At 37.2% G+C, this 17,633-nt stretch overlaps 1 protein-coding gene across 2 annotated transcripts in view; it reads left to right on the top strand.

Moving 5' to 3' along the window:
• Positions 1-17,633, top strand: part of ZNF407 (zinc finger protein 407) — a 335,063-nt gene that overhangs the window by 198,209 nt on the left and 119,221 nt on the right. For both annotated transcript variants that reach the window (XM_036406756.2, XM_036406755.1), the window contains exons 6-7: positions 3,388-3,471; positions 11,638-11,758. In XM_036406756.2, the coding sequence (XP_036262649.1) occupies positions 3,388-3,471; positions 11,638-11,758 (205 nt within the window). The remainder of the gene's footprint in view (positions 1-3,387; positions 3,472-11,637; positions 11,759-17,633) is intronic.

Here is a 17,633-nt window from a genome sequence, read left to right as displayed (position 1 = left end):
CTTTAGCTTGAAACTGTAGGTTAAAAGTTCCTTCAGAGCTGTTTGTGGGAAGCCCAGGCCTCCTTAGCTTCTTTGACAAGGGTGTTGACGATTTAAGGTCTCCAGCCTGCCCTGAGAGATCACTTATATCGAACAGCAGATGAAAAGCCAGTGCAGATGTAATTTATTGTCGGCGTTTCCTTCTAAAGAATAATTGTGGAGACTTGGCTAGATCAATAATATGGATTTTTGTTGTTAGGTCTTGTAGTCTGCACCATAATGAGAGATAGGGGACAGTGGCTGTTTTCTAATAGAAAATAAAGGATTGGTTTCCATGTCTTTCTACATTTGAATGCAAAATGGCACACTTGAAACTAATTCAAGTTGTTAAGAAAAGGACCATTTTCTATTGCATTTCTGTTATCATATAAACATGGCAAGTTAGATCAGCCCCCTGCACAGCAAGTGAAATATTGCCTTTACATTTTCCTAAAAGTTAAAAAGTCGCAAATTCTGAGATGGGAATGATAAAATTGTTAAGAATATCCAGAAGAATGTAAAATACATCAATGTATCAACACATGCTCAAACGTCAAATGAAATATTATGTCTAGATATGAGGGATTCATCCCCTATCAAGATTCAGGGCTAGGAAATTCTGTGCAACTGAACATAAAGTCACAGGTGATTAAGTTTTCTGTCTGTGTTTCTGGAGATATCTGTATGCATACTATGATACATACAGCAAATAAGGTAATTAATTTATTAATATGCCTGAAAATGAATGTTGCAAGAAAATCAGAGACATCACCACCTTTCCAGATTTTAAAAAGTAGGGGCCAAATTTCCTCCAGTCTCATGTTTCCAGATCCAAAGCCTCCCTCAAGAGCCCTGCCTGCATGAGAGCTCCTAGATTCGACCTAGAAGAGTGCGGAGTTTTTAACTGGCAAATTGTTTTATAGGATGGATCAGTTTCCCTACTTTAAAGCCCTTGCTTGATTTTGAATGATTTCTTTGTGGTTCAAAAGCTGCTGCAAAGGCCCAGATATAAACTACCCAGTAAATCTGTGAGCCTGCAAAGATGCTATAGGTGCTCTGTGTCCTCATTAGTGCATGAAGCTGCAGGCCATACTGACGTCTGCTCCTGGATGTTAAACACAACATGAGCTAATTTATGATAATATATAGATGATGAGCAATTTCTTGGTAGGCATGGAGCAGCATTTAACTTCAAAGTGTGAATTTTATGCTGGGGTGTTAGGCATTACTGCTAGTTAGAGAGATTTATACTTAAAATTGATTAATTAATTAAATTAATATTTAATTATAATTAAGCATTATGTGTAGTCGTTCTATTCCTTTTCTTCGATATTTTGATGAATTGAAGTGCTACATGCTGAAGATCCTGATTTTTAAAATGCCATAAAGTAATTTTAAGAAAAGCCTAGAAGAAACTTTGCAGAAATATCTGTGTAACAATCATGCATAGCCTCAGCAATAATATTATTGACAAACATTTTGCAGTAAAATTCAAACTTTGTTACATCATTTAGCACAACTGCATTCTTTATGCGATAGTGAGAATGGGTTTTTGTTCTGCTTTTTCTGATATTTTTTTAAGATTCAATTATAATAACAGATTGCTGAAATTGACTCCCAAAAGATGTACTGAAATTATTTCACCCCTTAGCTACTCTTCTGTGATACTCTCACCAACAGACCAAAATTTAAAAAAAGCCCTAAGTCCTGTATAATTTCTGTCTGCTTTATGTGACCAGATTTGGGTGCAGAAAGTAACAATGCACCATTTGCTTTTTTCTGAAACGGTGAAATTCTGAAATATGTGCCCATTGCATTTCATAGCCTCGCTACATGGCAGAGGTTTATCAGCTCTTTTGTCATCCCGTTTTGGTAGGACTCAAGCTGCCTTGGAAACTTTGGAATTGCTTTCCTCCTGGTATCACAGGGCCCAGGGACTCCCTCACTTGGGACATCTGGGGTGAGGAGCTGAGGTTCTTCAGAGACCTCCTTGAGGGGCTGGTGGGAGAGGGCAGCTGGTCCCTGCAAGGCTCTCCTGGAAGCTCCACTCATGAGATGCTCTCTTGCTTATGTGAGCACCATCCAAAATTAACTGAGGCACTGTGCCTTTCCACAAAGCCTGTGTATTCCTTTGCCTGGTTATGTGGGAATAAACAGCATGGAGGTTTCCATCCTTCTGTCTGCACAGGAGGTCATGGTAATTTGACACCGGACCTCTTAACCCAGCTGTCTTTTGTAGGAACTGAATTTCCTTCCCCATGTGGAAGAGTTGGAAGGAGACTGTAGTTTCAATGAATTCAGCATCATTGCCCCACCAGCCCCCTCGCTGCTGTGTTACTGTGGAAGGAGACAATTTGGCTCCAAATGACTAACAGGATTCTTTAAAAAAAAATTTAAAAATTTCAGTCTTATCTCAAGTTATTGAGATTATACCTGAGGTTAGTGTTACTACTTCTTAATGACCTTCCATGTGGCCTTTATGGACTGAGATTTCTGTGCATGTTAGTACATACTGAGTAAAAATATTGCTGTGAAATGAATAACTGTATTTATAGGCAACAGGGCAAAATCCTAGCTTCTGTAAAAAGAAAAAAGGCTAAAAAGAGGGCATTTATACACTTTTAATGAGCAGTGAGCTTGCCAAAATCTCTCAAATTGGTCCAGAGGTTTGGAATGAAGAATTATCATTTAAAGACGAACAATGTGAGTTCTGCTGCAATTTCAGCAGCAATCCCCAGACCTGTTTTCTTTATGCCATGAAAACTTTAGAAACATAAACAGTGCTGAATTGCCAGTGGTGCTCAATAATTTGGCTTTTATTGTTGCCTGCTCTCTTCTTGTATTCAAGGAAATAATTTAATACTTATTAGTAAATAGAAGGTAACTAAAGATGACTGTGACCTAGTCTGTTGAAAATTTCTCAGTACCTTTAATTTGTTAGTAAATTAAATGTATTTTATTTAAGCAGAATCATATATACAGTATATTAACTTTTTTTTCCAGGCAATCTTTACTCAGCACAGAATGGCCAGATGTATGGGAATTGTAAAAAATCAGGATATGCATAAAAACTGTTCAAGTGCATAAAGCAGCCCCATCTGGAAGACATCTAACAGAAATGAAGTTGTACAAAACCATTCCATTGATAATAAAGCTAATTTTTATGGGTCTGACAAGTATGTAATTATGTTCAGTGGTGCTTTTCAGATTTTATCACAGTCAATAAACCGCAGTGGTAATTTCATTCCCATTTGACATATTTACATGGAAACATTTGATTGGAGGAATTAGTAACCCTGAAAGCCTTGATAGATATGTTTTAATGATCTGTGACCTCCGCAGTCCCTCATCTGTTTATTGTTGCAACAGGCGAGAAGTCGTTCCTGTGTGACCTCTGTGGCTTTGCTGGCGGGACACGTCATGCCCTCACCAAGCATCGGCGGCAGCACACAGGTCAGTAAAGCTGTCTTTACTCTTCTGTGCTCTCCCCAGCAAGGGAGTCCCCCTGCACTGGGCAGTAACACAAGTCACATAGCACGTTACAGCACAAATAAGACATTGGCTCATTGTTTGCTTTTCTTTTTCTCCTTTTTGTGAAATCGCTATGCCCAGGGTCTGCATCAAATCTGTTAGCTGGGAGTTTGAATAATTGCTTGGGGGTGGGTGCGGGGTATTTTTGGTGGGTTTGGGTTTTTTTAGTTTTTTTTTTTTTTTCTGAAGGAAGTAGAATTGTGAAGACTGGCTTTCTTCTTTCAATGAATACTAAGTCTACTATTTTTTTTTTCCAAAGCCCAAATAGATTACCTACTGTGAAGATTTTGCAAGAGACTGCTAGAATGTCCCTGGGTGAAAATTAGAGACTACATATAAATTAATCCATTTTTTTGGACTGAAGCATAGTTGAAAGCTAGTGTTGTTTCAGTTGCCCTTTTGTAATTTTAAGATACTTTGTAATTAATAGGTGCAACTTTAAGAGTTACCACATGGCTGGCATGTAAAGCAAGATTTCTCTCCCAGAATTAGTAAAGCTTTCCTACCACATGGTTATAAAATTTTAATATCAGACAAAATTAAATTGGTTCTTAGTTTCAGAAGACCAGAAAAAGTATAAGTATTAAACATTTATTAATACATTCTACCTTAATTGTGCTTTTTAGTAGTTCCTTGTAAGTATTTGATTATTTGAATAGATTTTGTTCAAACAGATGTACAAGGGTTGCTGTTTAAGCCACTGTAGTTCTTTTGTTTTACTGACTATCATGAGGATAATGTAATATCATCAGGAATTACAGTGTGAGTTAAGTGACCATTGTCTAATGTACAGTGGAAAGAAATAGCTAACAAATGAGAAGCCGTAGTTGTTACATCATGAATTTTCCATGGATTTTGTAAAGGAATCACAGTGGGAGATTTTATTATGTCCCTGTATAAACTAATCTTCATTCAGGACATACACCATCTAAATGTGTAATTTCCTGGAGAGCAGCTACTCTCTTTCTTGAGAGCCTGAAGCCATTCTTTCCACCCTGTTTTTAGTTTATTTAAAGCAACATATTTGGAGGAGATTCTGAGGCTTTCAGAAAGGTAGGATTTTCAGTGCTAGTCAATATCTTGAAACAGATTAGCTCTAAAAAAATATATGTGTATTCAAGGTCAAATTTTGCTTGCAAGTCTTGTTAGTAATCCTACTTTCATAATTTTTTTTTCTAATAACAAGGGAAATAAATTTGTGGAAGAATACTGCCATAGTCAGTTCCCATTTGCTGCTGGAAGTTTGTATTTTTCAAATGACCAATAAAAGTAATTTAGTAAATATACTAAATTATCTTATTATTACACTCTGAATGATAACGTGAGCAGTTATAACTACTGGAATAGAAGCTGTATGCTTCAGTTGTAATTAAAGTTTCCATTTTTCTGGAGCTTTGAAGAACTTTCACATGTTGGCATAAGTTTAACAAATGTGGGTTTAGAAATTGATTAATTAATTAATTCTTTAGCAAAAATAAATCATTGTTATCAAGAGGATAGGAAATACCTTTTGTTTTTCATTGCCCTGCCATGTGACACATTGGGATCTTGCATATATCTAGAGTCATAGTCAATGCAGCCACACAAATGGTAAACAGTTCTTTCAGTATGGGGATTTAGAAGAAATGCAAATTCTTGTATTTACCAATCTTGTCTGTACCTGTGATGTGAGTGCAAATCTCGTTTCTTAGAAATGTAACCCTTTATCATCAAATATATATATAGTATCATTAGGCCAGCAGCCAAGAGGAAATCTATTTTTTTTCCTGATTTATGTGCAAAATTAGGCCGAAAATATGGTGTACTCTGGTGAAAAGCTGTCTGGGTTTTTGAAGGCATTTTTGCCCTTCTTTTGCCGGTGTGGTAGAGGTTTCTTGTGCTATGATCACAGGGATTTACAGGTTATAGATCATGAAGCTTGCATCTAGCAAGCATAACTTTATATTTTATGTCAGGACTGGAGGCTCGTTATTACTTTGCTATTAACTTTATACTATATAGGACAGTATCTCAGAGGCAGAGGGATCTATCTTTTTGGCATTTATCTGCCTCTGTGGCACAAACAATCAGAGATGATTCTTTAGCAGAAAAATTATCTGTACCTTCTATTTGTTTCAAGGAGAATGACACAATCCACCTTTGCTAGCATTGTTGCACTTACATGGGTTCCATTGTGTTTTCATCCAGTGCTCAACTTTATCTCAGTCATTAGCTGCATGCCCTCCTCCTTGTACTCTTCTTTTTACTTTTTTTTTTTTACTTCTGTCTCCAGTTGGCACAATTTTCCCAAAGCAGAACGCCAAAGCCAATTACAATCAAGTTGGAAAGGGATAGGTATCAAAAATACTCTAAATGGCTTAAATAATTCCCTACTGTAATACAAGCTGTCAAGGGGGCTGACACAGAACATCTTCCAATCCAAAATTTACTTCTATCACTTGTCAGAGGCCCACAACTCAAGGGCAAATGAACAAATCCTCACACGTAGTTAAGGAGTCTTAACCAACTTAACAAGTCTCCTCTCATCCCAGCCTCAAGGCCTGAGATGTCCCGACACCCCAGAGAAATGTTCAGCTGCTGGTAGAGATTTGACACAAGGGAAGACTGGCTGTAGGACCAGCCACTTACACTTTTGATACCCTTTATTCTGGTATTTCTTACTCTGTTCTTCTCTTTTTAGATGAGATTCTTTCTTTGTACCTAGAGAAATGCCTTTATCTTGTGAAAGATGCATTTTCTTTGGAAATATTACAGGCAACATGAAGTATAACTTGGTATGAAAAAAGCTAAGTCTCGGTCACTCTTGCAGCAAACTATACAGACCAGTTTGGTAAATAGGATGTGATCCCTTGAAGAGATGTTTTTCCTTTTAAATGAAAAGAAGCACGGGAATGGTCAACTGAAAGAAAAAGCCATTCGTTTTAAGACTTGAAAAACTTTGGTACTTAATATGTTTGTAAACATGATGCATCTGCATAAAGATTTCCTTGATATAGGCCATCTCAACTGTAAAGTAGGAACAAATAATTTGACCTATCAAGACATTCCTGGTGTTTTACCAGTTGATGTTTTTATTCTACTTTAAATACATTGTGTCTGTAATCATGACCTGGTCCAATGAGAAGCGAACACTTTGGACAGATAATAAGTGAAGTTATTGGCTGATTTTGTCTGGGGAAGATGCTTCAACATTATTTTATGACCTGAGTGCACCTTCCTCCAGTCCTATTCTGCAAGAATCTGTCTCTGGTAATCTGAAAGTCTTTCACTGACAATTAAATATCCATGAAACTTCTGTTTTGTGAATTGAAGCAATGGCCTAAGGAGTGGTCCAGAGTTTGACCAGAACTTTATCACACTGAAAGGAATACTTACATCTCTGCCTGCCAAATGCTTTACAATAGGCACTTGTGCCTGCCTAGGCTTTGATAAACTGTCCTAAGAAACTTGGACCAGTGTATCAGCAGGTGCTGTGTGGTAAATAAGGAGTAGTTTGTGGTGCTACAGGAACATAGATGCCATAGTTCTGGTGTCTGAACAAGGCCGTGAGGAAAAGATTTTGTGTTTTGCGTCATCCTGAATCAAGTTTTTTTGATTCTTATTTTGTTCCAGTAAGAACACCTTGCTGAAGATAGTTTTTGCTGGATTTAGAGTAAGTTTAATTACACAAAGAATTAAATGATTGCCTGAATTTTGTAACAAAAAAGGCTAAATAACCTCTAAATCAGCCACAAAAAATAAACACACACACACGCACACATATAACATCAGATAATTTAAATATTTTACCTTAATCATGATCAACTAGGAAGAAAAAACAAGCAAGGGTAATAATTTCTGGCTTGAAATGAAAACATGGAAACAATTCATCATTTTAAAATGTCTTTTCTTTATGTTCTTGCTCTTATTGTTCTGCTCACCTCCTTTGTTTGCCTGTTCTTATACATGTGTTCCAGTAAACTTCCATGTTGTGCTGTAGTAGCTGACTCAGTCCCACGGTGCTGATCAGTCACAGCCTGTCTTCTGTGGCATGAAATCCCTTTTTTAAAGTTGGTTAGTACTCCTGCAAATTGCAAAAACCCCATCCTCATCTTCTACGCATCAACAGTCTGCATTTGCTTTCCATGTGTTGGTTGTGGTGGGATCTTCCTAGGCTTGATAGAAGTACATCACAGTAGTAAAGTGTTAGTGGGTAAGTACACTTACTGTGCACTGCTGTGGCAGTCACCATGAACCTGTGGAACTGCTTAAGGAGATTGTGTCTTTGTTCAAATATTTTCATGCATTTTTGAAGATGGTAGCTTATATTGTAGTGAGCACTGTTTGTATGATTGCTTCTGCTCACTCATCTCAAGACATTTATAGGTCAATGTAATAAAGAAAGAAAATTTAATAATATATGTGTTTTTATCCAGATGAGTGACTCACTTTGTGTTTCTATTTCTCATGTGAACTGCTCTTTGACTTTAATGTGTAGTTACATTACTCGGCATTGAATTTATATGTATAATGTAGCTTCTTCCTTTCAACTTCCCCACCACAGCTTAAAAAAAATTTAATGTTGAATACCACAGGAAATGCAGCACAGTAAGAAGACTTATTGCTCTTTTCAGCAAGAGATGAAATTTGAAGAGCATCTTTGTTGTTTTCCCTTTTCTATTAACACCAACATTAACAGCAGATTGGCAAATTGATTATAGCAAACCTTTGATCAGCAAAGACACCAAAAACCTGGGCTTTTAAAACTTTCTCCCTACCTAAGAGAAATTGTCCAGTAGCAAGAGGAAATGAGAAAAAAAAAAGTTACTGGTTAGCAGCAGCTTTTATATACTAGTGCTCCATATGAAGTGGCCCTTTTGTCATTTTCTTCCCCAATTTTTGATTGTTGAAGCTCAAATTTTCCATGTCAGGAGACTTAACCAACAGATGCACTTCAGAAGTTGGTTGCAGTTGTCAAAAACGAAAAGCCATTTATTTTGCAATCCCATGCTCAGGAAATGGAGCTTTTTTGAAAGTGCTTGTGTTAAAAACAAAGTAAACCCCCACAGAGTGGGTCCTTGATCTTGGAATGTGTGCCCTTTGTTTTTGTTCCTCCACAGAACTTGTTGACCATTGAATCATTTTGGGACACCTATCTTTTTTTTCATGGGACTTCTTATTGACAAAGGTAGAGATGCTGAGAGACAGATAAGTCTTCTGTAGTGGTAATGGGTGGGGGGGATTTAATTTTTTTTACCTTTATTGGTCTTTAAATATAATAGACTTTGTCCTTATGGTTATGGATATACTATTTTAAAGTTATTACATACTGTTGCTTTAAAATATACTGCCAATACTGATATTTTTATTTGTGTAATTTTAATTGTGTATGAATAAGAACCTTGACAGGGAGTAAACAAGAGAGTCTTCTTGGAATTTTTAATGGCAGCCCATATTAAAAGAATTATGTGTATTGCCTGAAATGTCTGGGGGCAAGAAGGGTGGAGGGAAAACTGGGACACAAAGACCGATGAGAAGCATCCTAGCCCATAGATAGGGAAGACAAAAAATTCTTAAATCAGTGTGTCTGTGGAAAGCTTTAATAAATTAACAAATAAATAGAAGTACTCCTGCAGCTAATATGTTCTTCAATATCACCCAACCCAAAGAAATACCTAGTTCTCTTTTAGGATTTTCTCAACTGTACTAATTAACCTGTTTTTTTCCATAAAAATACTGTTTCTTATGTACAGCTGCTAAGAATTACAGGCTGTGCTAGGCTGTCTTTTTTCCTCCCCATTTAGTTGGCTTTTGTTGTGTGGTACTGCTGTGATGTATTTTCTGTCAGGTGAGATTTACACATAGTCTACTTGACAGGAGCAGTTAGCCACAAGGATTTCCTAAGGAGAAACTTCCTGGAGCAGTGGGCAAGGATTACCATTTTTCTTACGGTCATGACAGAATTTGCAAGCCGTCCTGGCTTCAATGGGCCCTCACTCAGCTGTCAGCCCCACTGGCCCTGCCCTGGCACAGCAGCCGACCTTTATTTGATCCTTTATCCCCTGAATGGCAAGCTAGAAATCTCCTTTCAGTTCAGATCTGCCTTTTTTTTTTTTTTTTCAAGGGGAGAAGTTGGCAAGGTTCTAGTGCATTTTAAATGAAAGCAGTTAAAATAAGTATGTATGTTATCTAAAATACCTGTGGCTTAACTACTTAGGCTTGAAAATGTTGCTATCTTCTTTAATGCTAGATGATAAAATAAATCAGAAGGGGAAATCTTCAGTTCAAGAACAGGTTACGTTGCTAGGGAGTCCATGGCCTCCCAGAGAGTTTAATTGAAGCAGCAGCCACTACCATGCAAGCTGCTGGGAGAATCAGCTTCTCCAGAGCAGAGTGTCAGGGTCTGACAAGAAAACCCCATTTGGGGCATGAAAGACATACTTTCCAGCAGTCTCAATTTGTCCAGCATGGAGGCTTCGGCTTTGTGTCCTGCCCCTTCACCTTTCCTTGTCCCATGAAACAATAAATAAAAAACATTGGCTGGTATTCTCTCCCACAGCTGCTAAAAGCAATTATTCCAACTCTTTATGGAGCTTTCAGAAGCTGCTCTGTTCTCTTTCCATCCAGCATTAGGAATTTTTCAGGCCTTGAGGGCCTTGCACATCTTTTTCTCTTGGGAAGAAAAGCCCCAACAATCTCCAAGAATGAAAAATGCGTATTTCTCTCTGCTCTCAGAATTCTGGCAAAGTCTATTTCAAAATCTTCAGAATCTCTTGCTATAAACAGCTTCAAAAATTTGTCTTGGAGGCATGGCTGTTTGGGAGTGGCCATTTGCTACTGATTGCACAAGGCCACTCATACTGATAGGGTTATACTGGTGGTGTATCTTCTGTCAGTCTGAAAAACTTCACATTACACCTGCTAATAGGCTTATGGTTCAATTTGAAACTGCCTGTCCTAGATCTCTGAACAGTCTTCAAAGTACATGTCTGTTTCTAGCAGTTTTATCCAGACTTCTTAAGTCAGGGATCTTGATTCCTTATGTAGTTTTTAGATAAATACATTGGAAGGCTTGCATACTGCAATGAAAATAAAGTAAGTTAGGACCTGGCTTTTAGCTTCTCATACAAAAGAAAAACTCTTTCCTCCCTAAATGGTAACTATATCTGCCTGTAAGCCCCAAGGAATGTTTCTGTGACAACCAGTTGGAAAAATGGGATGTAGGTGTCGTAACTAGTCATTACAGTGTTATCTGTCATGAGGTTTTGTCTTAGTATCTTCTAAGGGGTAGACCCCTCCAGTAGAAGGAAAAGTACTCTTTTTACATAGTAACTTAGACACTAAAGATTTTTACTTTTCTTCAATTAGTAGTCCTCTAGAAATTTTCACTGCAGCCGTACATTCAGCAGAGATTGAATTTTAGTAATCTGAACATATTGTCCTTTTTGAAGTTTAGTAGTTGGTGTTTGTTTTATTTTCATTAACCTTTCAAGTCCTTCTGCTGAAAATTGGCCTACTGTTCAGAAAATATTCACAAGGGCAGAAGACTAACCGGCAAGATAGGGGAAGTGGAGCAGAGAGTTCTAGTTCATATTCTCAGTCCCAGTCTATTTATGTTATTTAAAGGATAACATTAAAAATTTAGGTTGGAGATGGAAACAAAGACACTTTTCACCTGGAGATGTTCCTTTCTAAGCATATGCTGAATACAAGCATCAGTGTGATTTCTCACCTTCTGCCTCCCCCCGTGTTGCTTTTGGGGCTGTTCTTGGCTCAGATTGAAGGGAAGATGTGGCATGAGACAAATGCCTGTCACCTGCTTAGGGTATTTTCATGGAGTAAGGCCCAGTAACAAAGTTACTCTGTTTCAGTGCTGTTCTTTCTCCTCCTTTTTGCTGCTGTGTAATTCCCTGTGGGAAGTCGGTTGGATACTGATGTGTTTCTGTCATATTTTGCAGTTAATGCATTGTATTTGCAAATTCATGTGGTATTTGTGTTTGCTGTATATATACACGGGCTAAAAGCTGTCTCAAGGGATATGCCAGAAATTTGGGACTGTCTTTGTTTTCTGTAGATGAAAACTGATAATCTTCTCTTGTCACCTTCTAGGAGAGAAACCATTCAAATGTGATGAGTGTAACTTTGCTTCCACAACACAGTCGCATCTGACACGACATAAGCGTGTCCATACTGGAGAAAAGCCTTACAGATGTCCCTGGTGTGACTACAGGTAATGAGTCATTAACTAAAGCATGATGAGAGAAGGGTTAAGGTGATCAGATGAGGTTCATTTGAAGTCACCAATAAAAATATATTGCCATTAAAACACCATCAGGGCAGCAGTAATTACATATTAAATTAAGAGCTAAATTTAAAAACTTAGTCTTCAGTATTTAGGTGTTACTTTATAAAGAAAAACAAATGATGGGAAACCTTTTAGTGGTAACACTACAGTGCTAATGTTGAGTGTTTGTTTCACAGCTGCTCCAGTGGCTGTTGGAATTCTCTGTGGTGAGGCTGCTTATCTACATTGCCTTTTCAAATCATTTGCGGTTTTGAAATTTTTCTTGGTTGAGTTGCAACCATTTCACCAAGAAAAGAAAAGTTGTCTAAAAGGCTTACCAGCCTGAATACTCACCAGACACTTATTAGAACTGGAAACAACTCGAGCTAGTTACAGTTCTTCAGAGTCCTGTTGTTCTGCTCCAGTTTTCCTTTTCCTTGCTAGCCAGGGTGTTAGGATGAAAGTTGTCCAAAGGGTTGGTTGCATGGCAAAGCCTCCCATGTTACACCACTAAAACCCATCCCCATGTTAGGGCAGTTGATTAAATTTTAAAATAATCGCATTGAACAGTGAGGGTTACTTCTGGTGCTTATCACTTGGTGTCTTTGGTTTGTTATAGACTACTTATTAAATGATCTCATGTTGCTTCTTAAATGCATCTTTACTCTTAAACACACATCTTCTACATTCTTGAATACTTTTAATACCTTGCAGTGAGGTGGCTAGTCTATGTGTACCATAAAGGAATCCACAGAAGGATTTTGTGGGCTATTTGCAAGAGTTGATGTTCAAAAAGTTCTTAAAAATCAGCATTATATTTGATAAATGGCATATGATTAGATGTATGTGTTGTGATGCATGCACATAAGAGGGGAAAGTTAAACATTTGATTATACCCCTATAGCATTTTTTATTTTCTTTTCATGCTGAACATACAACTGTAATGTTCCTTTAGTATAAGTTTTAATGTAGTTTCCTAAAGCAAGACTACATAATGAAGCCTATCTGCTCTCATAATACCTGTTTTCATGCTATTTATGTGCTACTTTACAGAAAACTCATGTGCAGAAAGCTTCTGCAGTGGTCACGGATTTTCTGTACAAAACTTCTCGTTGCATTGTTTTGTTTGTGCAGGGAAAATGTTCTGTGAACTCTTCTGTACTGAGCACCCATTAAATCACACTCTAGAACTGCAGAGAACTGAATTTGATAACCTCAGGGGGAGGGGACAGTGTTTTTGTGCTGCTACCTTAAGGGTGTCACTGTTTCTTTATCTTTTCTTTTATAAGTAGAAGTGGTTTTGTCAGTGTCAGTAAGTCATCTAGGAATTAGAGGTGGTTTTCATTTGTCAGAGCAGTTGTGTTAAAAGGTCTGTGTTGAGTGAAGTGAGGGCATATAAGCATTAGTGTGACATGATGGGCTGCACTGAAGGTGAAAGAAGTGCTGTCTTTAATGCTGTGTGTTTTAGGACACTTAATCTTGTGGTCATCCACTTTAACTGAATCATCCCAATTGGCAGGAATAGTCTTTTTACAGGGCTAGGAAATGAGAAGTGGGTTACAGTGGATTTGAGATCCTAGGCTTGAAGACCCAAGAGACTGGGAGTGTTGAAGATGTGAATCAGTTTGGGGTTTGTTACACACATGCAATGAGTGGATACACTTCTCTCACTCAGGATGACCACATGCATAACCCAGTGCTCTGTTGAGTGAAAGACAGATCATTTTACTTTGGATAAAGAGTTTTCTGTATGGGATATAAATTCCAAGAAATAGCAAGTTTTTAAAGAGTATTTTATAATACTGGAGAATATGCATTCTCTGATATATATAATATTAGAGAATATGCAAGCATAGCATATTTTATCAGGATTAACAAGAAATATCTGGGCATGCCCTATTTTTATATTATTGAAAAATAAATGTTTCATGGCAATAGAATGTTAGTTTCCATCCTTCACAGGCCAATTTTGACCTAACCTTTGAAGGCTAATCTCTACAGATAGCAGCTGATGAAGCTTTGATTGTGCAGGAAATGTGTTCCAAGCTATGCTGAAAAACATCTGGTAGGGATGCAGGAACCAGAGCTATGCTGCTGCTGCTGCTGCAGGTTCATAGAGGCAGTGAGGCACTTTGTGTAGCTGCAGAGGAGCCTGTAGAGGGGCTGCTGTATTTATTAGCTCAGCAGTCCTGCTTGTGCCTGCCAGTTTCCACAGTCCTCGGATATTAGCCAGCCTTGTTGGCAAGTAAATGTTCTGCTCTCTATCCACCTCTCTCTTCATCTTAAACTACAATTTTAAGGGAATCACATGTTGCCCCTTTGTCAAGTCATGCAGTATTTCTCTTTTAAAGGAAAGTTATTAGCAACTCTGTAAATAATATTGTTTGCACAAGTTCAGCAGATGGTATGTAGTCTTGCAAGTGTCACATAGAGAAAATGTTAAAATGAAGATTTTAAAATCTGCTGATCTAGTGATAAAATTCACCCCTAAGTCTAGTGGTTGAGGTCTCATTGTGATGCTGTGAGCTCGGCCCTTGCACTGTAAGTTCATCCAGACTATTTCATGTGTTGCTGTTTAGTGTTGCTTGGCAACTGCAGACACTTTAATGAGCCTTGTACTTTCAGGGAGGTGAATATTCCTCTTTTTGTGTTGGGATATGGAGGAAAGTATTGTTAGTCCTAGTATAAATTTTCCTTTCATTGATAACTGATCTCTGTTCTATAAAGTCATTTGAGACACTTGAATTAAAACAGTGGCTAAGTACACGATTTTAAACTATTCCCATTCAGCTGATTGGTGCTCAGAGTATTCTTGGAGATTCTTGACTTCAAGCTTTTCAATTCCTCAGCCTGAAATTGTGAATAATTATCCTGCAAAAATTCTTGCCAGTCTAGTGAGTGAAAGGGTAGATAACCCTGGCTAGAGGTACAGAAAAAGGGCTATTGGAAGAAACTAATCTGAATTTAGGAACTGTTATGAACTTTATAAACTGAAGTTGTCTGTATGGTACTATGGGGAAAAGAGTGATTTTGGCTACATGGAACACAAAAGGCAATTTATTCCCTATATAGCACACAGCATGAGAGATTCTTGTTTTAACTAGAAAAAGACATAAATGGATGTGGTTTTCTAAGGGGAATGGTAAACTAACTTAGCATTTTTAGCTCACAAATTATAAATTCTCTGTAGTATGCATATGCTTATAGTTGTACTTCAGTATTCTTGTGAAAAATGTTCCCTTCCATCTCTAGTTTTTGTCTGGTGACCACTTGATATTTATTTTTGTCTAAATCTTTTGTATTTTGATGACAAAGAAATTGACATCTGCTTTTCGATAGTAGTATATGACTTCCAGTAACAATTACAATTTGAAATTATGTTTTCGGTCTAGTTTTAAAAATCCTTTAGAAGGAAGCAAAATATAATATTCATAAACACAAATGTTTAGTTGTATTTTTGGTTACATATTTTTCACATTTGGTTTTTCAATTTACGTTTTTCCCTATTTAGATAAAAATATGCATGATTTTCCTTTGCATTTACTTTTTCAAATCACACAGCATGTCTCTCCATTCTTAAGTCAATGTGCTTTGTCATACAAAAATATTCATTCACCCTTAATTAATGTTCAACCTAATTTTATAACACAGAATTGGTCTCACAGGGCCCTGCACTACCATTACTTATGCAATGCTTATTTTATATTTCCTAGTAATTTAAAAAAGATGTGTTATGTGACTGAACTTTTCAGATGACACAATCCTGGAGTAACACTGTCAACAATACTGTTTGCATTTGGAAATGGGCACAGTAAGCACTGTAGAGCTGTATAACATCCTGAAAATGAACAGCACCTGTGACACAGGGTTCTAAATCTGTTGGCTGTATCGACTGTGGACAGAATTTCTAAACCTGCAGCATAGTTAGGTACCTGAATTTAACCTGATTGCAGTAGTGAAAAATCCCCCTAAGTCTGATGCTGTCAATGAAAGATGCAGATATACAGCATTTTCAGAACTAAACTGGTTTTGTGCATGTGTCTAAGAAAGGGAAATCTCATTTATTCATATGTAAGGTTTTAAATTTAATTCCCATTTGTTCTTTCTATATAACTACTACAACTTGTCAGGCAATTTATGCTCGTGGTGTGTGTGAGGGGGATGTTTCAGTGAAATGGATCTGAGTTACATGGAGGGGGGCATGCAAAAGGCAGAACCCTGCTTTTCTCACATGATCAAACTTGTTGGATTGCAGTGCTCGGGAGAAGCACTGGCATAGTTTTATGATGCAGAAAGAATTTTGCTACTACTTTGACCACAAGAGTGTGGGACTGATATTATGGTAATGTGCTTCAGGCCATCCCTCTGCTGTGATTAAAAAAAATAATTTTCAGTTGTCTGGGACTCCACTGTATGGTTCATTTTGCACAGAGTACCCATGGTGGTGAGGGAATGGAAGGCAATATGCAGGGGTGTTCCTTAGTCATAGATAAGAAGGTGTAGAAACAAACAGCCAGGCCAGCAAAACAGTATGCATTCCTTTCTATAAAGTATATGACTTGTGAAGGATGTCTTACAAGACTGAGAATAAATAGCATACATTTTTAATATAATTATGTAAGTTAAAATAAATATTTTACATTTATTATGCATAATAAAATAATTAAACAACATTCTGTAAGGGAATTATGGCATCTGAAAGTCCAACTGCAGACGGATTCATTGCATATTTTCAGCAGCAGCAGCAGCATGACTTAGAAGGAGTTACTCCGCAGGGGCTACTTTTCTTTTTTTGGACAGCATCCCTAGGGAGTTCCTATTTCTGTCTGACTTACAGTATCTGTTCATAGGTTGTAAAGACCAGTTTATAATACACTCCAGGATTTGCACCTAAGTCATAAGAATGTGCAAAGTAAGTGTTTTCTCTCTGTTTTGGTGAATTCAATAACTTTTAGGTATGATGGCATCAGCTGTGCACTATTCCCTTATTACATCAAGGATAACTAGGGACTACTTTACAGATGAGGTAAAAATACATACTAATTCATAGCAAAACTGAAAGGCCGTTTAGGCAAATTTTACATAAAATGATGAAAACAGTTTATTTATCATTAAAACATTAATATCAGTATGCTCTTTGTAACCAGTGAAATTTAATATGCCTATATAGGAAATAACTAGGTAATACAGCTATATAGGGTGATGAGGATTCCAGGTGGCAACCAGCATTGCACTATGGGAGAACACTTATATATATATATATCACAAAGGCAGAATTGGAAAAAGAATGGTGCATATACTTTGTACAAATACAAAGTTGTTAAGGAAAATAAAGCATGTATGTAATAGAGCAAACAGGGCCTTCGGGAAGTACTCCAGCTTCTGTAGTGTTCAGCAGCAGGAGTTGAGGATATCCAGTGCCTTGTGCTAGGAGACTTATAAACAAATGAAGATACAAGTTTAGAGAGACATTCTGTCAGTGCATGGGCACAGTTCCCAGATGAAAACTCAGAATATTATTTTCCCCTTAGTTTTTAGTAAACATTCAGATAAAATATTTGGAAATATTTCTATTAATCTGGAATAAAATACGCTGTAACATTTAAGTCTTTAAAAGAAAAATAATCTGAAATAGAATTTAGATATAGTTGCAAAAACACTTTAATTATTCCAGCAAATACATGGCGTACAAAACAATGGTCAGCATTATTGCCTTTTGTAATGTTTCTGTAGCTTAATAAAACCTCTTATATTCCCCTAAGTTATAGCATATAGTTTATGTGATGAAATCAGAATAAAAATATGCAGTGTTGCAGTAGCA

This window comes from Molothrus ater, chromosome 1 (assembly GCF_012460135.2).
Source record: "Molothrus ater isolate BHLD 08-10-18 breed brown headed cowbird chromosome 1, BPBGC_Mater_1.1, whole genome shotgun sequence".
Lineage (NCBI taxonomy): Eukaryota > Metazoa > Chordata > Aves > Passeriformes > Icteridae > Molothrus > Molothrus ater.
The sequence above is the reverse complement of the archived record's forward strand: the minus strand, read 5'-3'. Positions and strand labels throughout refer to the sequence as shown.